The sequence below is a fragment of the Dipodomys spectabilis genome, unplaced genomic scaffold (assembly GCF_019054845.1).
Source record: "Dipodomys spectabilis isolate Male_0828 unplaced genomic scaffold, ASM1905484v1 ptg000299l, whole genome shotgun sequence".
NCBI classification, from domain to species: domain Eukaryota; kingdom Metazoa; phylum Chordata; class Mammalia; order Rodentia; family Heteromyidae; genus Dipodomys; species Dipodomys spectabilis.
Genome location: NW_024870976.1, coordinates 699,090 through 723,883, shown reverse-complemented (window position 1 = coordinate 723,883; position 24,794 = coordinate 699,090). Strand labels below are relative to the sequence as shown.

The 24,794-nt window shown below is 57.2% G+C and overlaps 1 protein-coding gene across 1 annotated transcript in view; it reads left to right on the top strand.

Moving 5' to 3' along the window:
- The first annotated feature begins 18,809 nt into the window (after window positions 1-18,809).
- Ajap1 (adherens junctions associated protein 1) overlaps window positions 18,810-24,794 on the top strand; it is a 66,244-nt gene continuing 60,259 nt past the window's right edge. The window contains exon 1 of the mRNA XM_042701992.1: window positions 18,810-18,900. Coding sequence (XP_042557926.1) covers window positions 18,810-18,900 — 91 coding nt within the window. The remainder of the gene's footprint in view (window positions 18,901-24,794) is intronic.

Genomic DNA, 24,794 nt, shown 5'->3' with positions numbered 1-24,794 from the left:
CCCGCCTCTGCCTCCAGGGATCTGGGCATGCCTATTACCTGGGGCAGGTGATGGCCAGAGGGCATTTCCTCCCCCCAGCATGAAGACAAGATGCCAGACCCTACCATCCACCATGCGCCAATATGGTGCCGGCCAGACCTGACCTTACTTCACCCTAAACTCATTTCTACTTTTCAAGGGCTGGAAAAGCCAGTCTTGTTCTCAGGGGAATCTGGGTCTGGAGGGAGTGGGAAAAGCGTGTGTGGGGTGTGCATCTGGATCCTTAGGAGTGTATACTAAGTATGTCCCATCCCATAAGTCATTGAAAAGTGTGTATTTCTTTTCTCTGCCCTTGTGGTCTTTGGAGCCAGCTGGAATGCTAATCTGCTAATTTGCGTAAGAAATGGAACATCAGGTGGGCTCAGGCATTGAGATTTGCCTGAAGTACCTGGTTTCCTGGTAGCTTGGGGTGGGGGGCAGGCAGGGCTGGGCCTAGTGACCAGGGGGGTGGAGGTTGTTTGCTTGGACCCCATACAGCAGGGAAGCCCCCCAGCAAGCATGGAGACAAGGTGCCTCTCTCCAGCTCTAGGGGCCAGGCTGATTTTGTGGCTACAGAGCTGTGCAAGACTTACCCTGGCAGGCAGACGGAGAGGCGAAGGATTGAGAGGGCCAGCACAGGGCGGTCACTGTGGGCAGTGGGCAGCGAGGCCGGGTAGTAAGTGCTGAGCCCTGCTCTTCCTGCGTATCAAGATGGGGTGGGACTGGCTTTGTGGGGGTTGGTGAGGGTCTGCTTGGGTTTCTCTCTCACTCCTGGCCGTCTCTTTCTCTGCTGTGGTTCACATCCTGCGCCTGCAGCATGAATGACTTGAAGCTCAGCATTCGTAAGTCCCATCTCTCTCAGCTTATTACCAGAGCTCTGCTCACCGCTATTCCGCCCGCACCTTGGTATTTATTTGTGTGTCCACTATGCCTCCTCCCTCGGGAGATCTGTGCTCGTGGGATTTCTTGCAGTTAGGGAATGAGTGGCAGGGAAGCTGACCTAAGGCATGGTGCCTTGACCTTTGCCTTCGTGTCAGGGGTCAGGGTGGGGCTGGGCTGCTGTTTGAGAAGCTAGCTGTGGCTGTGCCCACCTTTGTGCCTGGTGGTCAGGCCCTCATGGTGCCGGCAGCCTGCGGTCCTCATGGGCCATCTCCCTGCTGGGCTCTGTGCCCTCGCTGGCAGTCAGTCAGCTCTAGGCCCTGAGGCCTCCAAACCAGAGTTCACAGCGTACACTGCAGGGCCAGCAGGAAGAGCTCCACTCCCCCCAACCCCAGCCAAGTGGATGTACAGCCTTGGTTGTGGAAGTGGCATCCTTACCCTTGCTGGTCTGTGGCTGGCAGGCAAGTCGTGGGTCCCACTGACCTCAAGGAGTGGTCTAAGGAGTGTGTGAGTCCGAGAGGCAGGGACCACAAGCGTCTGCGAGTCTGCAGTGCCTTCCTCGGGGAGACTGACATAATCGTTGATGAGGGCTGAGATTGGGGTCTCCTGACTCACAGTCCCACTAGCCGGGGCCCACGGCCTCCTAGCAGGCTGGCTCTGGCCTCACTCAGTCCTTTGCTCAGGAAACTGATTCACAGAGAAGCTAGGGAAGAGTTTGAAACCCACGGCTGGACATCCTGGCCTCCCTCTGGCCTCCAGGGCTCCACCAAGTGGCCACACCCCTCCTGGATGATGGGGATCACCATCGGTCCCCAGCACCAGTCACCAGCCCTGCATGTGCGCCTTGCTGGTGTCCTCCCCCTAGAGCCTGAAGTCCACGTGGTTGACAAGTGGACCCTGTGCCCCCAGCTCCAGAGCAGAGACCACTGCACCATGAAGATGCAGGGATGTGTGGTGGGTGACCGCACCCCGGCCTCCAGTCCACCAGAGGCTGCTGCAGCTCAGGACTGCTTGCAGATGACTTAGACAGCAGAGTGCACTCTCTCATGGCTACAAGTGCCCACTTTGAGAGGGCCTGCGCCTTCTGCAGGCTCCAGGACCAACCTTCCTGCCTCTCCAGCCTCCCATGGCTCCTGCTGAGGTTCCATGTCTTGCTGCCTCTAGCCTCGCAAACCTCTTGTGTGTGTGTGTGTGTGTGTGTGTGTGTGTGTGTGTGTGTGTGTGCGCGCACGCGTGCACTTGTGCCCTCTCTTCTTTATAGAGTCACAAGTCATACTAGTCAAGATTCTTTGGAGGAAGGAAGCATTGGTGGCATGTGTTGCTTTTGTTGGTTTGCTACACACTGTGTGTAGCACATGTGTGCTTATGATGATGTCACAAATGGTAATGGTTTGACTTCTCAGTGCTGTGCAGGTGATACGTGTTTGCTAGAAACTGTGCTTTAAAGTTTGAATGTGGGTCTTTCCTTGGGCTAGTGACATGCTGTTCTGTAACTCTCTCTGTGCTACGTCAGGGTCACAGGGCAAACTGCCACACCTTTCCTGTGCCAGACTGCGGGGAGAGGACGTTTGGTATTTGGTGTTTCCACTGCAGTGACCGGCTGTGGAGAACCCCTGCGATGCACCGAGGGGTGGAGAGGAGGCTGCTCGTGGTACAGCTCCAGGCTGACGGCCTGAAAGGACCGGTGCTTAGGGAAAACTCCCGTTACCCTTTCCCGCTGTGCCGTTAGCTGATTGGACAAGGTTCTCACACTGGGGGATGCTGGATCAGACCTCCATTAACTCAGGGGTTCATCTCACTCAGGGGCTTGTCACAGAGCCCCTGGAGTAAGGTTGGACCGGATGTCTGGGGCCTGGTCTAGCCCGTACCTGATAGTAACCTCACATGGCCACTGGGGGCGGGTCCCCACTATCCAACATGGATCCATCTTTGCTTACGTACATCTTAGAAGGCCCTCTTTCTAAATAAGGCCCCAGTCTGAGGGTCTAGGTAGACCTGGGCTTTCTCTGTTCATACCAGTGTACTTCTGGGCAGGCAGAGGCTGGAGGAGATAAGGGTGCGTGCCTTGGGCTCCCTTCCACCCCATCCCTGGTGCCCAGCGTTTTTCTTGGTGACATATACAGATGACTCTTAGGGAGCCTCTGGCTCCATCTCTGTTCCTTGTGAGCCACTAGTGTTCATTTCTGTCTCTCGCAAAGCCGCCCTTGAGCCTGGGGTGGAGATTGGGCCGAGCGAGCCTCTCCCTGGGGAAGGAGGATCAAGAGCTGTATTTTCAGATGCACCGGAGTTTTTATACAGATGTATAAAATTCATTTTGGTCCCAGTAAAGATGGTGAAGTTCAATGTCGCGTAGCTACTTAGGGTCCCTGATTCCATCAGGAGACTCTCCTTGGCTGTGGTTTTATACAGACTTGTGGGTGAAGGGAGGAGAAATGGCTCATTTCTCTGCAGGATTACATTTTAGTGTCTTCCAACCTGTGCGATGGATGAGCTAAATGATAGGCCTTTGGCCTGAGAATTTGGGCGGATTTGGAAATTTAACAAAGATAAACTCTGAGCAAATTCTCCAGTACCCGTTATCGGTTTAAAATCCTGGGGGTGGGGGAGAAGAGTTAAATAAATCAAAGAGACAGGTGCAGTTTTTAGATTAAACAGCCAAACTCATACAAAATCCCTTTGTCTAGGCAGGACAAACATCAAGTGTTATACTTCAGACAGTTTGATAAAATGCCCCACTGTTAACCCACAGCCTGCTAAATGCCCGCAGTGTTTGCTGAAGGCCGGGAAGCGCGCGTTTGCAGCAGCACGGGCAGTGTGCAGAATTACCACAGGCTGCGGCGTGAACAGGAGCCAGCAGGGCCACACTGCCCGGGCCCAAGGCCAGGGAGAGGGGGCTGGGTGCTGGACACGCCCGCCCGGAGGACCGGCATGGGGGCCCCGCAGGGCGGCCAGTGGCGCCGGGAAAGCCCATGGCGGATTATTTGGATCCCAGAGTCTGGGAACCCGGTCCACAGAAGACCTTCAGTCCTGTCTGAGTTCCAGGCCCTCTGCCCCACTGTCCCCAGCCAGTCCAGCTGGGGAGACACTGCTCAGACAGAAGCCATACTGGAGGCAGAGCCAAGCTCCGTATCCAGAATTGTGTAGAGCATGTCCTGCCTGCTGTTGGATACACAGGACAGGCCGGCCACACGCAGGACACCACACCTCCACAATCAGACAAACAGTGATAGCTCTACAGTCGCAGGCAACTTACATTCTCCGCCTCAGTTTCCCCACTTTCAAAATGAGGGGGGTGACTGTAGTCACAGACGCTGCTTCCCTCGGGACTGCTTGTCTGAGGGCCAGCACCTCAGTGACAATCTGCATTTACAGGTGAGGTACAGAGAGGGTTGACAAAGTTGGTAATGCCATGCAGCAGGAGCTCACAAAGCCCAGATCAGCGTGGCTCAGAGATCACCAGTGGACTGGCCCAACATCCTACTTTCCCAGCTACATCTCAGGACCTAGGCGATGGAGGGGCAAGCCACTGAGGTCACGGCACCACCAGAGGGACGCCGTTGTTAACGTCCTGTTGCTGAAATTGCATCTCCCTTCTCATGCCCCTCTGAGTCTCTGACCACGCCCAGCCAGGCTTGGCCAACTGCCAGCTTCTCCCAGGCTCCCCACCTCCACCTGACCCTACTGGTCCACACAGGCCAGCTTGAGTTTCCGCTGGGCTTCCCACTCGAGCCTACATCCTGTGCTCCTGGAACACCTCCCCCCACTGGGATGCTCCCAGCCCTGCTGAGCTCCTCACGCTGGTCTGAGGGGGTGTGACCATGACCAAGGCAATGGTGATGACGAAGGTGGTGGCAGGGTAAACAGTGAGCCTTCGCCATTGTCCAGCCCCCGTGTTGGCCTAGCATCCCTCTGCCCTGGAGTCCAGCCCCAGGGTGCCTAGGCTCCGCCCACCTCATACCAATCGCCAGAGACCTGGCTCTCTTAACGGTAAAGCAGTTCAGATTTGGGTTCAGATCTGGACTCTTAGCTTGCTGTGTGATACTGGGCTCATCGCTCGACTTCTCTCAGCCTCATTCCCTCATCTGTCCGCAGGGGGATAATTGGGCCAATGCCGCTCAGGATTTAGCCAGGTCAGATCAATGAATGCCCAGGCCCCTCACACAGTGCTCGGCTGAGTCGGGCAAGTACTGTCACTGGGTACTAACAAGAGAGATCTTGTGGAAAGGTCTCTTTCTGGGCCAGGCCCACCAAGAGGACATGGCTTCAGTGTGGGTCAGGGGATCAGGACAGCTCCCCCAAGCCTTCCCCAGGGGCATTGCTGCACATAGTCTAGACTCAGAGCTGATCTCCCTGGGACTCACCTGGCTGAGAATAATGCATGTCTGGGGTGGGAAGGTGGCTTAATGGTAGAGTGCTTGCTTGGCATGCATGAAGCCCTGGGTTTGATTCCTCAGCACCGCATACACAGGAAAACCTGGAAGTGGCACTGTGGCTCAAGTGATAGAGTGCTAGCTTTGAGCGCAAGAAGCTCAGGAACAGTGCCCAGGCCCTGAGTTCAAGTCCCAGGACTGTCATTTTGTGTATTGGAGGGCACCAGCCAAGCGCCCGGTGGCTTTGGTCAGAAGCAGCATGAGAAGGTGGCGATGGGTGCTCTCCAGGGTCTGGCCTCGGAGGGGCAAGGGCTACCGTGAAGGAGGTGGCAGGAGAGGAGCGTGGGGATCCCTGGGAGAGGCCGGGCCTCCCTGGGACTCAGGTGTAGTGCTTGCTTCCTGTCTGTGAGGGCCCGGGTTCCAAATGTTGCTGCGTCTGCAGGCACCGGCAGGGCAGAGCTGCTTCTCCGCTGTGCTGGGGGCAGCTGTTAATGAGCGGATAATTCTCCCCCGGAAGCCATTCTCCTCCTAACTGTTGTTGGCTCAGCGTATCTGCAGGTTGAAGAGTTCAGGGGTAGACTGGGAGGGGCAGGCGTGTGGGGAGAGATGGAGGGGCCCATACCTTGCTAGTCAGCCGAACGAGCCTTGGGAGGCCCCACAGCCGGTGTGGGAGGAGCACACGGAGCACACGCCTGCTGTCCCGATTCCAGGAGCATCTCTCTCCCACCGCGCTGGAGCCCTCCAGAAGCTACCGCCCTTCCCGGAGGAAGCCTGGGACGAGAAGGCCTTTGAAGGGCTTCTGGCTCCTCCCCTACCTTCAAGCACCTGTGCCTCAGCCTCAGACAGACGGGCCTATCTGTCTTCACTTCATGGAGGAAGCATCGTCTCAGAGGTGTCTGTTGTCCCAGGGTAGCTGGTCAGTACCCAATGGAGATGGAAACGGGGTGGACCAAGACAGGGTGGGGCTGTCCTGCCTTCACTGGGTCCTGGCCTCCTGGCTGTGCCCACTGAGACTGCCACCGTAAGAGACCTCTCGCCTTTGACAGCTGGGCCTGGGGTGGCCTCAGAGGATGGAGTCACAGACAGTCCCCAGTGCTTGTCTCCTGCCTTGGTTGTCATCAGTCTCGATGGCAGAAGGAAAAGAGGCGAAACAACAAAGCCATCCCGGGTTGCGGTGTCCTTCCCACTGGGGTTGGAGGGAGAGACGGAGGTGCCCTGGCCTCCAGTGCCTGTGCCACAGCAGCCTTCCTGGGCACCCGAGGCACAGCACCATTAGTGTCATTATCGTTAGCGTGATCACCGTTAGTGTGTTCACTGTCAGGGTGGTCGTCGTGAATATGAGCACTGTTAGCATGACCTCTGGGAGGTGAGGTCATTAGTGTCAGCATGAAACACCATTATGGTGATCACCATGGGCATGATCTCCGTTAGCGTGAGCACAGTGTGTATGATCACCATTCGCATGACCACCATTGGCGTGATTGTGTCTAGTACCAGCAGCTACAGAATGTTCTAAGTCCATAAACCATGGGGAACAAAGGCATACCTGCAGGTTTAAGGTTCTTTCTACACCACCAGTGCAGCACGGAATTCAGCCATGAAGTGGAAGAGCACTTCCATGTGTGTAATTCTGTACAAGAAACCAGCACACCTCTGCATTTCACAGGCTGCCTGTGCAGCCTCTCCAAGTGTCCAGCGGAAGGTAGAGGGCCAAGCTCTGTGTAGCTGCCTCCCCTGGGATTTTTATTTAGGGGTCTTTTAATTCCTTGCCACAGTGGTTCATTTGCAAGCGGTCCGAGAACTGCTAACCATGAGTACTTCACAATTCGTTGGAGTCCGGTGGCAGGCACAGCTCTGCCTCACCCTGTGTCACAGGGAGATGTCTGTAAGCTCCCATTGGTAGGAGGCCCTGCTGAGGACCAGCGCGGGGGACCCCACCCTTGCTGCTCCTGCCGGGCTGGGCAGACACATCCACAAGTAATGCCCACTGGTGTTCTCCTGGCGTGCACCGTGGGGACACAGTCTGCAGTGCTGCTGGTGTCCAGCGCGCGTCCCGTGCTGGTGTTGGTTGTGGTCTCCGTGGTCCCTCTGGTCCGTCTGGGATGCAGGGTTGTGGTTTTCCACCTTGGCTGTTCCCATGCGTTGTAGGGTTGTGTTGGCAGGAAATGTCAGGTGATGGATGGAGCCGGCAGTCATGGGAAGACTCTGCTCGGAGGAACTCTTTATTCCTTGGGGTCACCTCCAGTTTCCTCTGGGTCTACCAGAACTCTACGGTGGTGGCGTTCAGACTTCTATTCCTCCCCGGGCTCCCTGAAGACATTGACCTGCCATGGTCCTGGAGGGCAAAGGTCCAGACGAGATGCCAGCGGCTCCAGCCTCCATCTGGAGATGGACGGGCGGCCCTTCCCACCTCTTTCAGCTCCTGGCGGCTCCGGCATCTGGCTTCTCTCCTGTCTCTGCCTTGATTTCCTTGTAGCTGCTCCCTTATGTAGGAAATCTTCCTTTGTCTTTTTCTTATAGGAATACTGGCTATGGAATTGAAGGATGACCTCCTCAGGATTCTTAGTTAACTTAATTACATAATCAAAGGCTGCTTCTTTACAGACAGTGTCCACCACAGGACCGGGGTCACAGGTCAGCCTGCTGCAGTGATGTCACACGGAGCACCTGCTGTGCCAGGACCTTCATGCTCCCTTTCCTGCTCTTTCGGAACCCGGCGCCATGGGCAGCGCTGTCACTCCTGTTCTGTGAAGTTGACAGGGTCACAGAGGCCCCAGTGCCTGTTATAGTGGGGGAGGGGAAGCTGGACCTCACGCTAGGGCTATTGAGTTGTGGTGCTCAGGCTCCTCCCCAGATAACCCCATCCTTTTTCTCCCTCCTGAACTGGATGCAGGGGGCTATGCTCAAACTCTCTTGCCTGAAAATGTGCTTAAGACCCTTAATTTCCTTGTGCCCCCAGAACCACCCTGACCCCCCAAAAGTACCTCCTCCACATTCATATGTGCAGGACAGTTTGCATGTGCACATACACACACACACGTATGAATGTGCACGCATACAAATAGACAATCATGCATATATGCACACATGCCCTTATACACAAGGATGCGCAGCTGCATACATGCAGTCACATGTACATGCAAAAAAGCACACTGCATGCACATACGCATACACATGCTGGTATCTGTGTGATGCTCATGTGCTCATGGGTGTGCAGACAGGCAAACGTGTATGCATGGGTTTCCTGGGTTCTGTCCTGAGCTGGCTAGCACTTCCCTTCGGCCACAGCGGCAATTCTGGGCCATGTCCTCTCCCTAGGTCAGTGTGCATGGTAGACTGGAGGCCCAGTGCTTCCCTGGGTCCTTCACCTTGGCCATGTTCTTCTCAAGATGGACCGTGTGCCTGTTTCTCCTTCGAGTCTTTCTCAAACAGAAAATTGTTAAGTGTTTAAAATCAAGATCATGACGAGCATGTATGCTCGTGGACCCGCACATGGTGGGTGCCGGTTGCCCGGTGAGATCCCAGGAGAGCTTATTCCGGGATCATTGTCACAATCTCCCCCTAAGTGATGTTTGGAGCCGTGCGTCCCTCACACTGAGCAGGACAAGGTATAGGAACACCTTCCCAACCTTTGCCAGGCTGAGTGAGGGATTCCGGGGCGATTCTCCTCAGCGGTGGGGGGACAGGGAGAGTTAGGAGCGGCCTGGTGGGCAGACCAGTCCGGGCAGGACGTTCTGGAGTTCCTGGAGGGAGGGGCAGGGTCACGTGCTGCCGGAAGAGGTAGAGAGCTGGCCGGGGCCTCGAGGATCACCGGGGACCGTGGCTCGTTAAGCACACACAGGCTCCCAGCAGAGTGTGTGCCCACACTCCACTCGGCCACAGCGGACCTCGGAGGAGCTGAGCACAGGGAGCATATGGCTGTTGTTGAATGCGGGGCACTTTGGGCCAAGGCCCAGCACAGGGCAGCAGAGGCATTCACTGATGCGCTCACTTATTCATTCATTACATCCACTGGCCCACTCATTCATTCAGCCGTCCATCGGGCCCTGTTCAGACCCAGCCCTCCGTGTATGGGCATCAAGGACACAGGAAACAGAGTCTCCATCCGCAGAGGAGGCAGACAGCAAACACCGATACATCACACAGGCAAGGCCCGGGCTGTGGCTCTCCACTGATGACAAGGGCTGCCAGTGAGCTGCATGAGGCCTTTGTCCAGGGCAACAAAAAGTCTTCAGAGGATGGAATATTCCCCCAAGACCCGAGGTTGCGGACGTGAGCGTGGCCAGCGTGGGGGCACTGTGCTGGTGGAGGCCTCGAGGCGAGGACTTGGGTGTGTCCTGTGGCCTGGGGTTGGTAAGACGGGAGGAGGGGGATGGAGAGAAGGAAGGGTGCTGGCATGGTGAGGGGAGCAGGGCCTGGCCTGGCCTCCCAGCGACCACCAACACGTCATGCAGGGCCCGGCCAAGGCTGAGCCCGAGCCTCCGTGACTCCTCGATCTGCCTGGGCCCCCACAGGCCCGTCCAGGCACTTTCTGTCACCAGCCTGCCACGCTGCAGATTCCTGCTACATGGACTCTGAGTTTGGAGGCCCCCCTCCCCTCTCCCTGCCACTGGGAGCCCAGGCCTGGTTTGGATGATGAAGAGGAGGAGGAAGTGGGGGAGGAGAGGAAGAAGGACAGATTGACATCCTCAGGTTAAATGCCACCTGGGGTCACGTGGAAGCATCCTGGCCAGTATTCAAACATGGTCTCGTGTGGGGAAAACATCCAAGGTGTGTGTAGCTTCATACTATAAGCAAACAAGTGATTAACTTCAAGACAGAATTTGTGGCAAGAAGGGCCCGTTGGCTGGTTTTCCTTTCCTTATTGTGAAGATGTTCACAGACTGAAGTCATGCCCACTCACCAAGTTCAAGGGAGGTTTTCCTCTACAGGTGGGGAAACCGAGGCACGGAAGTGCATGTAGGGCTACCAGCTCTGCTCTGCCATGGAGAGTGGACGTCTGGTTGTTTGTGGGCATCAGGTCTGAAACCCTGTGGTGTCCCGTCCCTTCTCAGATGTGTCACTCCACAAAGCCTGCCTGAGATCACATAGAAACAAAAGCACATCCAGAAAAGTCCTCGGCAGAAGCGAGAGAGAAACACAGCAACACCTCTGTCCCCAAAGAGGCTTCAGAGACAATTACTGATAAATCGGAGCAACGTGCCTGCTATGAATTCAGCTGATTACGGCTGCTAAATTGTTTTTCCCTTGCCAAAGGGTTCCCGATTAACAACCGAACAAGAAAGCTATTGCACCTGAAATACCTGTTTCCTGAGTTAGTGTCAGAGAGGTGGAGCATCATACAACCCACCCACAAGAGGGCTAAGGCCAGCCTGCAAGGCCCAGGGCCGCAGTGGGGAGAAGGCATTCCTAGTAAGCGGGATTCTGGGGCTCCAGAACCCCACCCTCCGATGTGTCCAGCGTCCAGGCTGACTCTGTTGCTGTAGGGCTGGCTGTGTCCACCTGTCCCCTGTACTTCCCAGCCTCCGTGTGGAAGCTAGCCCCACGCTGGCCCCACAAATACCGAGTAGGCATCCTGTGGTGACAAGCGTGTGCCGGTCTGGATGAAGCCTGGGTGTGGCCAGGGCGTGGGCAGCATCCACACTCAGGGTCAGGAGGTAGGCGGCCAGCTGTGGTGACTCAGCTGGGAGTCTGTTGTCTGTGCAAAGGGGCTGGAAGGCAGACCTAGAGATGCGTTGGCAGACACCTGGGACAGCTCCATTTCTGCTCAGTGAAGTCCACTAGGCTCAGCAGTGTCCAGCCACACTCAGCCAGTCCTCCTTCCCAGCCTCCTGGGACCAGACCTGCTCTCCTCGGCTGGCTGGAGCTGGACAGTGGGGTCAGGCGAGGGGTAGATGACACCTCCTGTGGTCCAGTAGGGCTCTTGGGGGCAGGGGACAATGGAGCCAGCAGAGCCAGTGCTTGTGTGTGTGTGTGTGTGTGTGTGTGTGTGTGTGTGTGTGTGTGTGGTGGGTGTCTCTGCCCTGTTGGTACTCTGTGACTCACTGCATTGCCGTGGGAGTGTTGGCCCATGGTGGGCATCCGGGGAATCATTGGGACTATGCCATGGGGCTAACTCCTCAGGGTCCAGAGAGGACCTCGTGGTGTCAGGTCTGCAGGTCTGTCTGTACAGTGTGCCCAGGAGATGCCACCAAAGCCCAGCGATAACTCACTCCTTGGGAGATGATCTTGGGAGGTGAGACTTGTATTTGGATAAAAACAAAATAAAAGCAACTGACTGCCTCAAGCTGACAGTGGAAGCACCCTTCCGCCCTCTTCTTTGGTTTGCTCTTTCCCAGGGATCTCAGCCCACCTTCTGCTCCATCCAGGGAATTCCTCCCTGGTACTCAAGATTGTTGACTCCTCCTCTGGGCTTGCCCAGCCAGAGTGGAATCCAGGACCAGGTTCTGCAGCTAAACTGCCTAGTTCCTCAGGTGGCATATTCATTTCTCATCACTGGGGCAACATATCTGCTATGAACCATTTAAACAAGGAAAAAAATGAGTTTACAGTTTCAGAAGTTTCCGTCTATCATGGCAGGGAGTGTGGTGGGGAAGAGCTGGAAGGGTGTGGTGGGGAAGAGCTGGAAGGGTGTGGTGGAGCACAGCAGGGAGGTAGAGAAGAGTAGCTCACCTCTTGGTGAGGTCAGGAAGGAGAGAATGGCGGAGCTCATCACTTCTTCTTTCCCTCCTTTCACTCTCACCGGACCTCCAGACTACAAGATGGGACCACACACACTCGGGGTAGGTCTTCCCTCTTGCCGGTTCTGCCTGCCAGCACCCACACAGACATATGCAACTGCACCTTACTAATATTCTAGGCATTTGTCAATCCAATGAAGTTGACAATCAACTTCACCACCCACCCACTCTACCCATCCACCCATCCATCCACCCACCCATCTTCCCACCCATCCATCCATCTATTCAGTCAACCATTCATCCATCCACCTACCAACCCATCCATCCATCCATCCATCCATCCATCCATCCATCCATCCATCCATCTGCCTACCCATCTATCCACTTGTCTATCCATTCATCCAGCCACTCAACCATCCATTTATTCACCTGTCTACCCACCCACCTACCCACTCAGCCAGGTAGCCAGCCACTCATCCATCCATTCCTCTATCTACTCATTTATTCACAGACTCACCCAACATCCATCCATCCATCCATCCATCCACTCACCTACCTACCCATCCAGTCTCAAGCTAGTGGATGGTGAGCCATGACAGTGCCATGTGCTGCCAGGCGAGGGAGGGGGAAAGGCACTGGTGCTGGAAGGACCAAGTCTTGAGCCCCCAGGTGGGCGGAGTCAGACAGGGAGAGACGGAATGGGTCCAGGGCTAAGGTGCAGCAGGACTTTGTTCCTCCTGGGGCCTCTCTCTGGCTGCTGGATGCCATCTTCTCCCTCACAGACCTCTTTCTGTGCTCTCATCTCGGGACACCTGTGCCACTGGACCAGGGCCACTGTACTGACTTCGCTTTAACTGTCCCCAGCAAAGACTCCCCAGGCGCAGGTACACTCCCAGCCCTCTGGGGTAAGGACTGTGGATATGTTGAGATACAACACATTCATAACCAGGCCCTGGGGAGGCGGGGGCCAGCCCCCAAGTAAGGCACTACCGCTGAGAAGACAGCGATTGCTGTGCTTGTGGAGGCCCTGGGGCGGGGGAGAGGGGAGGGAGAGGAGGAGAGGGGCGACAGGAGAGGCCGATCCACTGGGTTTAGAGGGAGTTAGAGAGGGCTGGGACAGAGCAAGGACATAGGGATGGATGGCTGAAGTTGGACAGCCGACCTCTTTGTGAAGAATCTGTCCCATGCCCTGCGGGTTTCAGGGGCCCCTGGTCTTTGGGTCCCAGTGTCGGGATGTCCTGACGAGGTGGGCTCGGTACCCGGCCTCGAGCCCTACAGGTACTGAGTATCAGCAGATGAGCACCCCACTTCCCTTACCTCCCAAGCAAATACATGGCCAGGGGCATCAGGAAGGCACCTAGGATCAACTTTCCCTGGAATGTCGGGTGTTCAGGTGTGTTCCGTGAGGGTCCTCCTGGGCCGGCCATCCCACCTCTGATTAGCCAGAAAAGATGCTTCCCCCTGAAGTAGAACTTCTTCCCCTTTCTTTCTCAACCCAGACTCCTGGGGCTGTCTGGACGCGCTGACAAGTTCGCAGACCCCCACTCTGTCCCAGCAGCCCTGGTCCTTCTCACAGAGTCTTAGAGGTTTAGGTCCCAGGCGTGGTCCCGCCCCTTAGCCACTCTCTGGCTGCCTCTGTGTTTCTCCGTGGATGACTGCCCGGCCCGCAGCCTCTTGTCCCCACGCCAGCAGCTGGCATAACGCCAGCCAGGCTGTGTTTACTGCTCTGTTTGGGCCTTCCAGTTGCAGACCTTGGAAGGGAGGATGGATCTGGGGTGGGGGGAGGGGAGAGAGAGTCCTCAAGAGATGGTGTCCTGTGGGCTGTGAGGGAGTTCACAGCCAGGCTACCAGAGGGGATGTGGGAAGGCTCACTGCACACACGGTGTGCACACACGGTGTGCACTCACGGTGTGCACACACAGGAGTGTGTTTGTGTGTACCTCTCGGGGCCCCCGTGCACAGGAAGTCTCTCTGTGGATTTGTGTGTACATGTGATTGTGTTTTGTGAGGCACATGTGTCCATGTGTCCTCTGCCTGTACACGTGGGAGGGTGGGTGTCAGGAGAGGATGGCACAGGGTTAGCTGGGCCCTGGGTCCTGCCGAGGGGGCCGTGATGGCTTTCCCCAGGAAGGTTTCTGCAGTGGGAACACCATCTGCCCTTGCTCCGTGATCTCGGAAGTGCTGAGGTCGGCATTGTCTCCGGGGTTCCCATGGCAGGTGGGCACGGACCAGTCCAGCCTGTCTGGGGGCATGCGGCCTTGTGCACCAGGGCGGGCTTGTGGGTGGGAGGTGCTGGCTGTGGATGGGGTCAATGTGGACTTCCAGCCGGCTGCCCGCGCCTCCTTCTTTCCACTGCCTTGTGGTGGGACCTGGGAACCTTCCCCCACCCAGGAGAGAGAGCCACACCTGCCCTGAGCGAGTAGCACAGGTAGGCTCTCCCACTCCAGCCCACCTCCTCGTCTGAGCTTTGCTCTCTACCATGGACGGTGGAGAGCTAGGAGGCTGCCAAGGAGCCCGAGCCCAGAAGACATGCCTCACCTTCCTCCCTAGCCTTCTCTGGGCTCTGCTAGAGGCTGCTGAAGGGGAGCTTGAACTCAGGGCCCTAGTCCCCTTCCCTGTTGGGTGTGAAGCACTGAGGACCGCAGTCTGTTTTGAGCAGGTATGAAGAAAGTTTCTTAAGTGCTTCTGGGGGTCCCAAGGTCACCTCAGATGGGCTCAGCCTCAGCCTGTGCTTGGTGCCTGCAGCCAGGCCTGCCCGCCTGCCCTTCTTCTCCAAGCCTGAGATTCGGGGTTTACAGACTCAGAAGGACCCTCAAGGTCACCTGCCTTCCTCGTCACCCCGGCCTTCCTCAGACATTCAAGGTCATGCCTGATGGGCAGTCCTTCCCAGGTGTGAAGCTCATCAGACACATCCTCCAGGAAGTGCTGAGCCTCGCCGGTCCCCTCTGTGACCGAAGTCCCAGAAGCTCCTTTGTCTACTTCCTGCCGGAGCTCTGCTCTCGCACTCCAGATGGGTCTTTCTCACCTGCAGCCCCGCTCTCCTCCATGCCCCCGCCACGCTCCAGCCACTGGCCAAATGGCCACTACCCCAAGAAGATGCCCTTTATCAAGCTTCTCCTTAAGGGTGGAGGTCAGAGAGAGGTGTGGCCTGCAGAGCAGAGGAATAAAACCATGGGGTGTCCGGCCCTGCTGGCCCAGCTGCCCCTCCTTAATGCCTTGGCCGTCTGCCCCTCCAGCACTGGGCACACAGCTGCTCTGGGGACCGTAGCCTGCCATGGCTGGAGTCCAGAGATGTCTTCCCATTCTGGGCACTCCTAGCCAGGCCCTCTGCAGGAGCTTTGCCGGCTCCTTGCCATGATCACACACGCCAGAGCCAGGAGAGGCCCGGGGACTCCTCTGGCCACTGGTCCAAGATCTTGCTGGGGTCTGGGGCTGTTGGCTCCAAGCCCCCTGACCCCAAGCACTGTCCTGGGCCACCGTGCCCTTGGGCCCCTGCCAGGCCTCTGTACCCGGGCAGTGCCATTCTTTTGAGAATCCTGGAAGCCAGGGGGCTGTGCATTTGAGAGGCAGCTGCTCCTCCGTGGCTCTCCTCCCCTCCTCCTCACTTGATTTAACAAGTGCCGGGCAATCGTGTGGAGTTTCGTAAATACGAACATAACCATTGCGACAAAAACCAAAATAGAAAATTCCTGTGAAGATACAGAGGCTGCAACGGGCGCTTAGGAAGTTGGCGACAGCCTGACATTTATTCCTCTCAGCTCCCCTTGCAGGAACAAGACTATCAGTAATGAGCCACAGGAGCCACATCTCCACACGTGCAAGGCTGGCTAAGAGGAACGTGTGCTCCCCAGTGCAAGAGCCAGGGAGCAGTCCCAGGATGCACACTGGGTGTGTGTGGGGGGAGAGGCGAGGGGGGGCTGTGTCCTTCCCGGGACCAGCTTCTGCCTGTGACGCCCTCCCTGAGCACCACCTTTTCCAGTTGTATTTTTAAGAGCTGTCCCTGCAGAGAGGCCCAGCTACTATTTCTGTTTGTCTCTTTTCTGCAAGATGAGAGTAACACTCGTTTCTCTCAGGTTACCGAGAGAACTGGCGAGCGAACGGCATGAGACGATTCCTGCAAGATGCCTGCCTGGCACACAGCTACTGCTCAGTCCCTGGGCGGCGCTATTTTAGGATCCCACTGGCTTTTTCTCTCCACGCTCAGTCCTCCGCGGTTTGGTTTTCCGTAGTTAAATATGCACTTGCGTGATGGCTCTTGTGTCTTCCCATGATGGCCTAGAACCTTCCCTGACAGTCTTTGCGGCCAGATGGCCCTGTGTCCTGGACTCTGAGTTGAGCGTCTGGCACGCTGGTGTCATCACGTGGCCCAGGGTGGCTCTGCTTTGCCCTCATGTCAGCCAGCATCCCTGGTCCACCTCCTCTGCATCTGTGGAAGGGCTGCCTGTCTCCCCCGGCAGGCCCCGGTGCTGGGTTAAGAACAGGTGGGAAGTAGGACGAAGTAGGGTGCTTGTTGTCTCTTGACTCGGTGTGCTGGTTCGTGCCTGGAAGCTGACGGGTGGATCTTGACAGGGCCTGGATCTCTGTGCATAGTGAACTCCCTCCACACCCCCAGCGAGTCCGGCGAAGAGAAGCTGAGGACTGTGCCGGGTGTTGAGAGCCAGCTGTGCGCCTGCAGGCCTCTGCGCTTCCTGGCTCCAGGCAGGCTTCTGGGGTTTGCTCACGGAAGGCTCCAGGCCAGCGCTGATCCGCGGTCGCTGGTGCCAGCTCTGTCCTGTGCGTAGAGGCAAGTGGAGAAGGGACAGGGTGTGACACTCATGTGGGCAGGATCATGCAGGAACCCCTCACAGGCCTTTGACCCTTCACTCCTTGCAGGGGTGAGGCTAGGTATGGTTCAGGGCACGTGGCAAAGTGAGGCAGATGGGCGTGGGCTGCTCGTGCTGGGCGGCTGGCTGGAAAGGACACAGGCGTGCATGGTGTGTGGGCTGGGCCCTCTGGGTGATGGGCCTTCTCCGGGCAGCGGGGCCTGTCCCCGTGTAGCTGTGGGACGGCAGCGGGGACAGGGGAGCCAGGCTCAGCTTCAGATGCAGAAGCCACACTCCCTGCTCCCGGGACCCGGTACATCGCCACCCACCGCTTGTCACCACTTCCCTCCTCCGGAATGCTTGCGGGCACGTTGCCCGGGCAACCAGAATGCCAACGCGTTGCTATCCTTCAGTCTTCTCGGAGCACCTGCGAGGGCTGGCGGGCCCCACGCCTCGGGGGGCCCCGTGTGGCCGAGGAGCCCCTGAGGAGGAGTCGGGCCTTGACCGCCCAGCGTCAGCAAAGGATGGAGGAGTTGCGGAGGCCCTGAGAACGCTTACCCAGAGCCAGCCTAAAAATACCCACTGTGCGGTCTCCAGCATGCCCTGAGTGGGGGTACACACAGGGAAACTGAGGCCCAGAGTGGTTAAGTAGGTTGCCCAAGTTCCTCCAGCTCGGGAGTTACAGTGCCCAGACAAGAAGCCCCGACGCCGCGTGGTCCCTGGAGCTGGGTTTCAGGACCACCCTTCCTCCTGGAGGAGAGACGGCTACTGCTGTGTGACCCGCGGCAGGGGGCGGGAGGGAAGAGGGGGGAAGAGGGGTCTGGCATCAGGGCTCCCCGACTGGGGCTTCAGTGTTTAGGGTGGGGTAAGTCTTCAGGGCGGGGCCACCCGATCTCCAGGAATTCCCCAGCTTCTGTTGTTTCTCTCACTGGGTGTTGGTCATACCCTTGAATGGTACCAAGCCCATGTGTCCGCAGACACTGTAGCTGTCTCCTTGGGGACAGGGTTGTCCCGGGATGAAAGCCAGTGATGCGTCGGGATGATTGTTGTAAGTGCAGGACGCTGTCCCTCAGAGCCTTCTGCACAAGGGTGTGGCATGGCTGGTGGAGGCCCCTGGGCCCCGGGAGGCCCCACAGGTGGACACTGCCGACCAGGGTGCCCTGCACACCCCACAGGCACTGCCCTGGCTGAATGCAGCCACGTGGATCGTCCAAGAAGGAAAGTTCTAGACAGCTTAAAAAGTTGCGTCTGCTCCAGTTTCTCTAACAGGTGTTGGGACTCCCGAGTCCAGCATCTTCATACTCTAGGTCCTGGGCTTCGGGTCTGCGTCTGAGGCCAGCACGATGCTGCCCACGCCAGGTGCTTCCACGGTGGGTCTAAGAGGGCTGGGGAAAGACCTGCACGTACTAACGGGAGGCTGGCCCAGTGCAGATGCACCGGTCCACGTGATGTCCCAACAGAAAAGATGCTGCTGGTCCGTTACTCTGAGAGAGCTTGATCCCAGAACCCTGTGGGCGAGGTGGACGGACACCTCTCCCAGGGTGCCGGGGTGGGGAGTGCACTTTGGAGCAGGCTGGGTCAGCCTGTGGGCCTTCCTTTTCTGGGGTAGAGAACCAGTCACAGCAGTGCCAGGGGCCTGGCCTGGAGGAGGCCCCGTGGGCAGAGGAGAGGGGCTGTCTGTCCAGTGCTGTCCCCTGTGCCTTCTGGACATCCCGGGCTCTGACCTGTGCCTCCCGGACCTGGAAGATGCTTCCTGAGCCTCAGGCAGGGAGCCAGGGGGTGCCCTGCCACCCTGGGCTGGGTGTTGTGGGGACCCCGGGGTGTTGCCGACCCCCACGCTGGGGAAGGAGAGTGGCGCGGGCTCTTGGGGGGATCCGGGTGCTGGAGAACTCGGCTCTGGCATCCGCTCCCCCGCGAGTCAGACCCGGCGGCAGGCACACCTGACAGGTGAGGTGGGGGCCGCTAGAGATGAGAACCCTGGAGGTTCCTGAAAGGGAGGGCTGTTTTCGAGCCTTTTGAATCAGGAGCAGTGTGAGATTCCACTGTGACCGGACGCGACAATGACAGAAGCCACCAAAACCACCGTGGTGAATCAGGGCCTAACGCACCTTCGTGAGGAAGATGGAGCCAGCCCCTGCCTCCCAGGAGCGGGTGAGGGGCGCTCCCTTCCTGGGCTGGCTGGAGGGCTCCCGGCCAGGTCTCTGCCTGAGACTCGGAGGGGCTGCCTGTACCTTTCCTGGTGTTTAGCTAGGCGATCTGGGCCTGGCTGTCTCAGGGGAGCCTGGCTTGTTGTTGGCTGAAGGGAAGAACCGGCCTTGGTAGACAGCATCCTTCTTTCCCTCCCAGGGGTAGAAGCACCTGGAAACTTGAGCAGCGTGGGCTCCGAGGGGAAATTAGAGATAATGGAACCATTTCCGCCCCAGACGCAGAGATCTCGCCTCTCAGTAAACATCCCATTTCTCTTCTGGAGGAAAGCACATTTTCTCTGTTGGAGGTCAGGCAGGACTGGGAGGGAAAGGCCCGTTCCAGTCAGCTTCCCGTCACCATAACCAATACCAGAGGCCCTCTCTCTCATCACTCAGAGAGAGGAAAGGTTGGGTTTGGCTCGCTGTGTGGGAGATCTCAGTCTGTGATCAACGGTGGCCCCGGCGGTGCGTTGGAAGTGTGGTGGAATGTCTTGGCAGGGCAAAACTGCTTCCTTGGTGGTCAGAAAGCAGAAGAGGGGGGAGAGACTGAAGCCCCCAGTCCCCTTCCAAAACATCCTTTACCAGCCCGTCAGTCCTCCAGTGGACCTGATCTGCTTCAGCTTCCTCTCCCTCACCCCAGGTCCACCACGCTGAGGAGCAGCTACTCAAGATGGGGCCTCGGAGGACCCTAAGTTCCAAACCCACAGCAAGTGGGCCTCCCCTGGAGCTTTGCTCTGCCCCGAGGCCAGGTTGAGCCTGGCTGGCACTGTGCCCTCACCACAGAAGTGTGGCCATGCCACCAGCTCCTATTTGCAAAAAGCAGACTCCTCCTGCTCTTTCTCCTCCTGTTTCTCCTCCTCTCTTCCTGCTTGTCCTTCTCTTCCTCCTCTTCCTCTTCCTGTTCCTCCCCCTTCATTTTTTTGTGATGGTACTGGGGTTTGAACTCAGGGCCTACACACTGCTCCTTAGCTTTCTTGTTCAAGGCTGGTGCTCTACCACTTGAGCTTTTTCGTGGTTCCCTGGAGATAAGAGTTTCATGACTTTTCTGCCTGAGCTGGTTTTGAACTGTGATCCTCAGATCTAAGCCTCCTGGGTAACTAGGATTACAGGCATGAGCCTTGGCGCCTAGCTTCAGCTGCTTTCTTACAAGCAAAGGTGGGTCTGTGCATGCTTGAGTTCTAGGCCTCCCTCCCAGGCCTCCAGCCCCCCCCCCCCATCCCACCCCAGGAGAGATGCAAGGAGCAGGGTTTTGCCCTCCAAAGGCTGTCCTGTCGCCCCAACAGCACCTAGAATTCTGGAGGGAGTTGTTTTTATTGTTATTATCTTTAAGTACTTGTACAAAGAAGTTTCCAATCTACAAAACAGTATATGAGCTCAAAGCGTCTGACAACATTGTCACATCTCTCCTAACCCATCCATTCTCTCACTTTTTTTCTTTAATTGAGATTAGGTGATTATATAAATTTCACATATTTTGCAGTATTGTGGAATAGTGATACTCAGGTAAAGTCACAAACACATTTTAACCTTCACAAGGCAAATTGCCATTATCCTGGTCTATACAGTTTGTGAATTCCATGAGCTTTGACAGTACAAGTTATTTTTTCCACATCAGGTGATGCTTGCCTTTTTTTCCTTTTGCTTAGTGTAGGCTGTTCCCACTTCTTCTGTTCCTCCTCCTGGCTTCCTTCCATTGCATGCATATATCTACCATAGATATGGTCAAGCACATGGAGTCATTTAGCAATGATAGGACCAGAGGGGTGGCTGTCCTTTGTTTCTTGAGTCCTGTTACTTTGTCATATCTTCTTGTATTTTGGCTTTAGCATCCACATATCAGGGTGGAGGGAGGTTTTAAACAAAGGGACAGTCCTGCCTTCTCTCCACCCCCGGTTGGGACAGGCAACACGCCAGGCTGCCTGTGCTCACTCCTGCATGCCCTGGCTGTCAGCAGTCTGTGGGCGTGTCTTGAAGAGTTCACAGAAAGTGGGTGAGCCCAAGGATGTGCCTTGTGCTAGTGACCAGCTGCCCAGCATGGCAGCGGGGGGCCCCGCCCAGGGGTGACCCCTGCAGGCAAGCCTCCTCCAGGTGATGGCGGTGGCGTCCACCACACTGTGGAGAGCAGGTGACCTGGATGGGAGGGGACCCGAGGGCACTGCACCCCCAGCCCTGGACCCTCATCAAATCACAAAGCTGGATGGAGATGCAGCTACGGATTCCCTGCCCAGTGCTGCTCAACCCATCCAGGCCGTCACAGTCCAAAGCATCAGAGGAGCTCCCAGCAGAGCAGAGCCTGAGGAGACCAGGGCTGCCCAGGACGGGACACTTCGTCCCGGGTGGGATCTCAGGCACAAACTAGCGAGCTCCGAATAAAGAATGGAGTTTGGTTAACAGCCACCTGCGCCGGCCCCTCTCCCTGAGTGTGACAGCTGAGCCAGTGAGGCGTGGAGTGACGTGCAGGAGGGAAAGCGGGGAGGAGAGTCCCAGGAACGAACTGCACTCCTGCAGCTTCTGTGTCAGTCTAAAAGCGTTCCAAAGGGGAGTCAAGGCGCAGCCCGAAAGCGACTGAACGTGGAGCTAGGGGCTGGGGTGCAACTCCGCCGAGCCCCTCCTCATCAGGCGAGGGGCTCACACAAGGCCAACTGGGCAACTCGTGGCCCCGATCAAACCTTTCTGGGGTCCTGTTAGCCGTGTCCTGTGGGTTGTTGGTTCCAGACACACGGGGCTTAGAATGGGAGGAGACCTCAGACCAAACGCTCCGGCTGTGAGATGGAAAGACGGCGTATCGGAAGTGACAGGCCCAGGCTCAGGCTCACCTCTCCAGCACACAGCTTTGTCCTCTCGGGGTTCAGAGGCAGGGGCCATGGGACAGGTGCAGATGTTGGCCTGGGGTCTGCAGCTGGTCTGGGGCGGACGGCCCAGCTGTCTGGCAGTTCTTCAGTCCTGTCCCATCCTAAGATTTCAGGATGGCCTTGGACTCCCAAGGTCTCCACCAGGCCCCACTCCCTCTGCCTCAGTGTCCCAACGAGTCAGGGACCAGCAGTTTCCAGAAGCTCATGTTGCCAACCTCAGAGATAAAGAGGTATCCGTGCCCCCTAAAGACAGTGACTTTTCTCCTGTGAGGAAAGTCTACAGAAGGCAATGAGTCTCAACCCACCCGATCTTATTAAACCAGGACGCCTATAATCCTAGCTATTCAGGAGGCTGAGATCTGAGGATCATGGTTCAGAGCCAGTCCTATGGCTCAAGTGGTAGAGTGCTAACCTTGAGCACAAAAGCTCAGTGACAGAACCCAGGCCCTGAGTTCAAGTCCCAGGACACAGCACAAAAATAAATGATCTCAATAAAAAAAGGGACAAAGGAGAGTATCAAGAAGCTGCCATAATAAGGGGAGGTGGCACAATATTTACTCTCTGCTAGCATTTGAAAAAGGTCCCTGGAGACATTCGAATGACAGTGTCCAGGCCTGTCCTGGTGGGGAGGGGTAGACGTGGGTCAAGCGGGGGGGGGGGGGGTGAGCCCTCAGGGAGCCTGGGTACAATGCGGAGGACGCTGGAATTCTCCACTGTGCATTCAGGCCTGCCTGCCGCTCCGAGGGTCAGCTCAGGCCTTCCCTCCTTCCCACCCATCACACTCTAGGATTAGGCGTGGAGACCCCCTCATCAGCCACCCCCAGTCCCCTTGCATACCCCCTGCTCTGTCTAGTTCCCTTCATTTTGTTAGAGGTGTAATCTACATGTCATTAAACTTACTTTTTGGAAGTGCCTGGCTCAGTGGCTTTACGGTTTTATAAGGCGCACAGTCAATTCTAGAATATTCCATCACCCCCAAAGGAACCCCATCCCCAGCAAGCAACCACCCCCTCCCCTCCCCTCCCCGAGCTCCGTAGACAGCCATCTCTGTCTCTACGGAGCTCTCTCTCTCCTGACCCTTCTTGGGATGGCCAGGTCACTCGCAGCCCTGCCTGAACCTGCTCGTTTCGTGTCACCCTTCAAGGCTCCTCCTACCGTCACGCGGTCCCTGCTTCCTGCCTTAGCCTGGCCCGGCAGTGCCCGTCTGAGCATGTGCGGGCACTGCTTGGCTTGTGGGCACTCTGGGCAGCTGGGTGGTGCTTCGTGGACACTGGTGTGCCGGCTTTGGTTGGATCTTAAGAGTAGGATCTCATCTCAGGATCTCTGTCAGTGCTCGCTGCTTGTAAGGAATTAACTGTCCCCTCACAGATGTGGGCCTGTTCACCTACCTCCCCCACCCCCACAATGCACCAGGATTCCCCTCTCTGCCAGTCCTGCTGCCCTGGGGGTCGGGGGAGGGTCTGCCTTCCTGTCCTGTAGCTGGGTTTGTGGGTATCATTGGTGGCCTGTGGGTGCCCCAGAGTGTGGGGGCATGGGTGCCAGCTCTGCCCGGCCTCCTGGGTAGCACGTCACCCTCCAGCTCTAGTGATGACAGTGGTGAGCAGTGCACACAGGCCTTGCCTCCATCTTGGCAGATGGCTGTAGCACGATGGCGGCTTCCTGGGGCAAGGCCCATCCAGGAGGTCTGGGCCTTTGTTGTGGAGTGGCAGTGTCTTGTACGAGTCCTTGGAGATACAACCAAAGCTTCCAAAGCTTCCAGCCAGGAAGGCCCAGAGTGACTCAGAGTCAGGAAGTCCAGCGAGCCCAGGGGCCTGGCCAGGCCTGAAGGAAGGGCCAGGCGTCACTCAGGCACTGCCCGACCACATCCTCCTTCCCAGGACCCCGCGGGACAGAGTCAGTCCTGACCATCTTGAGGGAGCTGCTGTCCTCTACGGCCCGTGTTTCCTGGCTCCCAAGTGTGTGTGTATGTGGGGGGGGGTTGCTGGGTTCCCACCCACCCACCTCCCTCTTTTCTCTGAACCCCTTCAATGAAGGGGAGAAACTGGACTGAAGGAGAGAAGGGAGCTGCTTCCTCTGCCATGCTGGGTTTTCTGCATAACAGCTGGGAGTCTTGGAAATGAGGGGGTTTCTATGGTAACCAATTACAGCCCATGATTGGTGAAAAATCACAGAAATATCCTGTGTGTGAAGTTATGCTGGGGAGGCAGGCCCGGGCTTAGGTGCTGGGGTTTTAATTTCCTGGGGCAATATTTCACCCGGCACTGCGGGCAGGCGGGAGCGTTTGCCTCCCATTTCCTGTCCTTCAGCCTGCTCGCTGGGGCCTGCAGGGACCTGGGGAGATTGATGGGGCCTGGAATAGGTCTGGGAAGCCTAGAGGGGCCTGTTAGGGCCTGATGGGGCTCTGGTGGGGTCTAGGGACCTGGAGGTATGTGCTGAGACCTCACGGCACGTGGTGGGACCTAGAGGGGTTTACAGTGGCTTGGGGAGGTCTTAGTGAGGCCTGCAAAAGCCTGACAGGACTCAGGAGTCCTAGGGAGTCCTGGAGGAAGGGCTTGGATAGGCCCAGTGTGGCTTAGGGAGGCCTGGTGGGGTCTATAGGGCACTACTGAGCCCCGGTGAGACCCTGTACCTTGTACCTGCCCCAAACTCCTCATTCCCCTGAGGCTGGAGTCCTGTCCAGCCATGCAGCCAGGGGGACACACCCAAGGTGCTCAGCCATGCTCTGTCACCAGTGGCTGCAGAAGTGCCAGTCCTGGGGAAGGGGGGTGCTCAGGGAGCCTCTGCTGACCTAGATTTCTGTGTGCAGTGACAGCGGCCCTGCCCCTCACCAACCTGTTTGTGCAGGGAAATTTCACAGGGGCAGTGCCGGCGTGGAGGCACTCAATGAGCGCTGCCTAATCTCCGCAGCAGAGCACTTTCGTTCTGATTAACCTGGGCCGTATTATTCGGGGACTGGCCCTTTTTGGTAATTAGCGCTCGTTAACCAGAGTTCCTTCCCTCGGCTGTC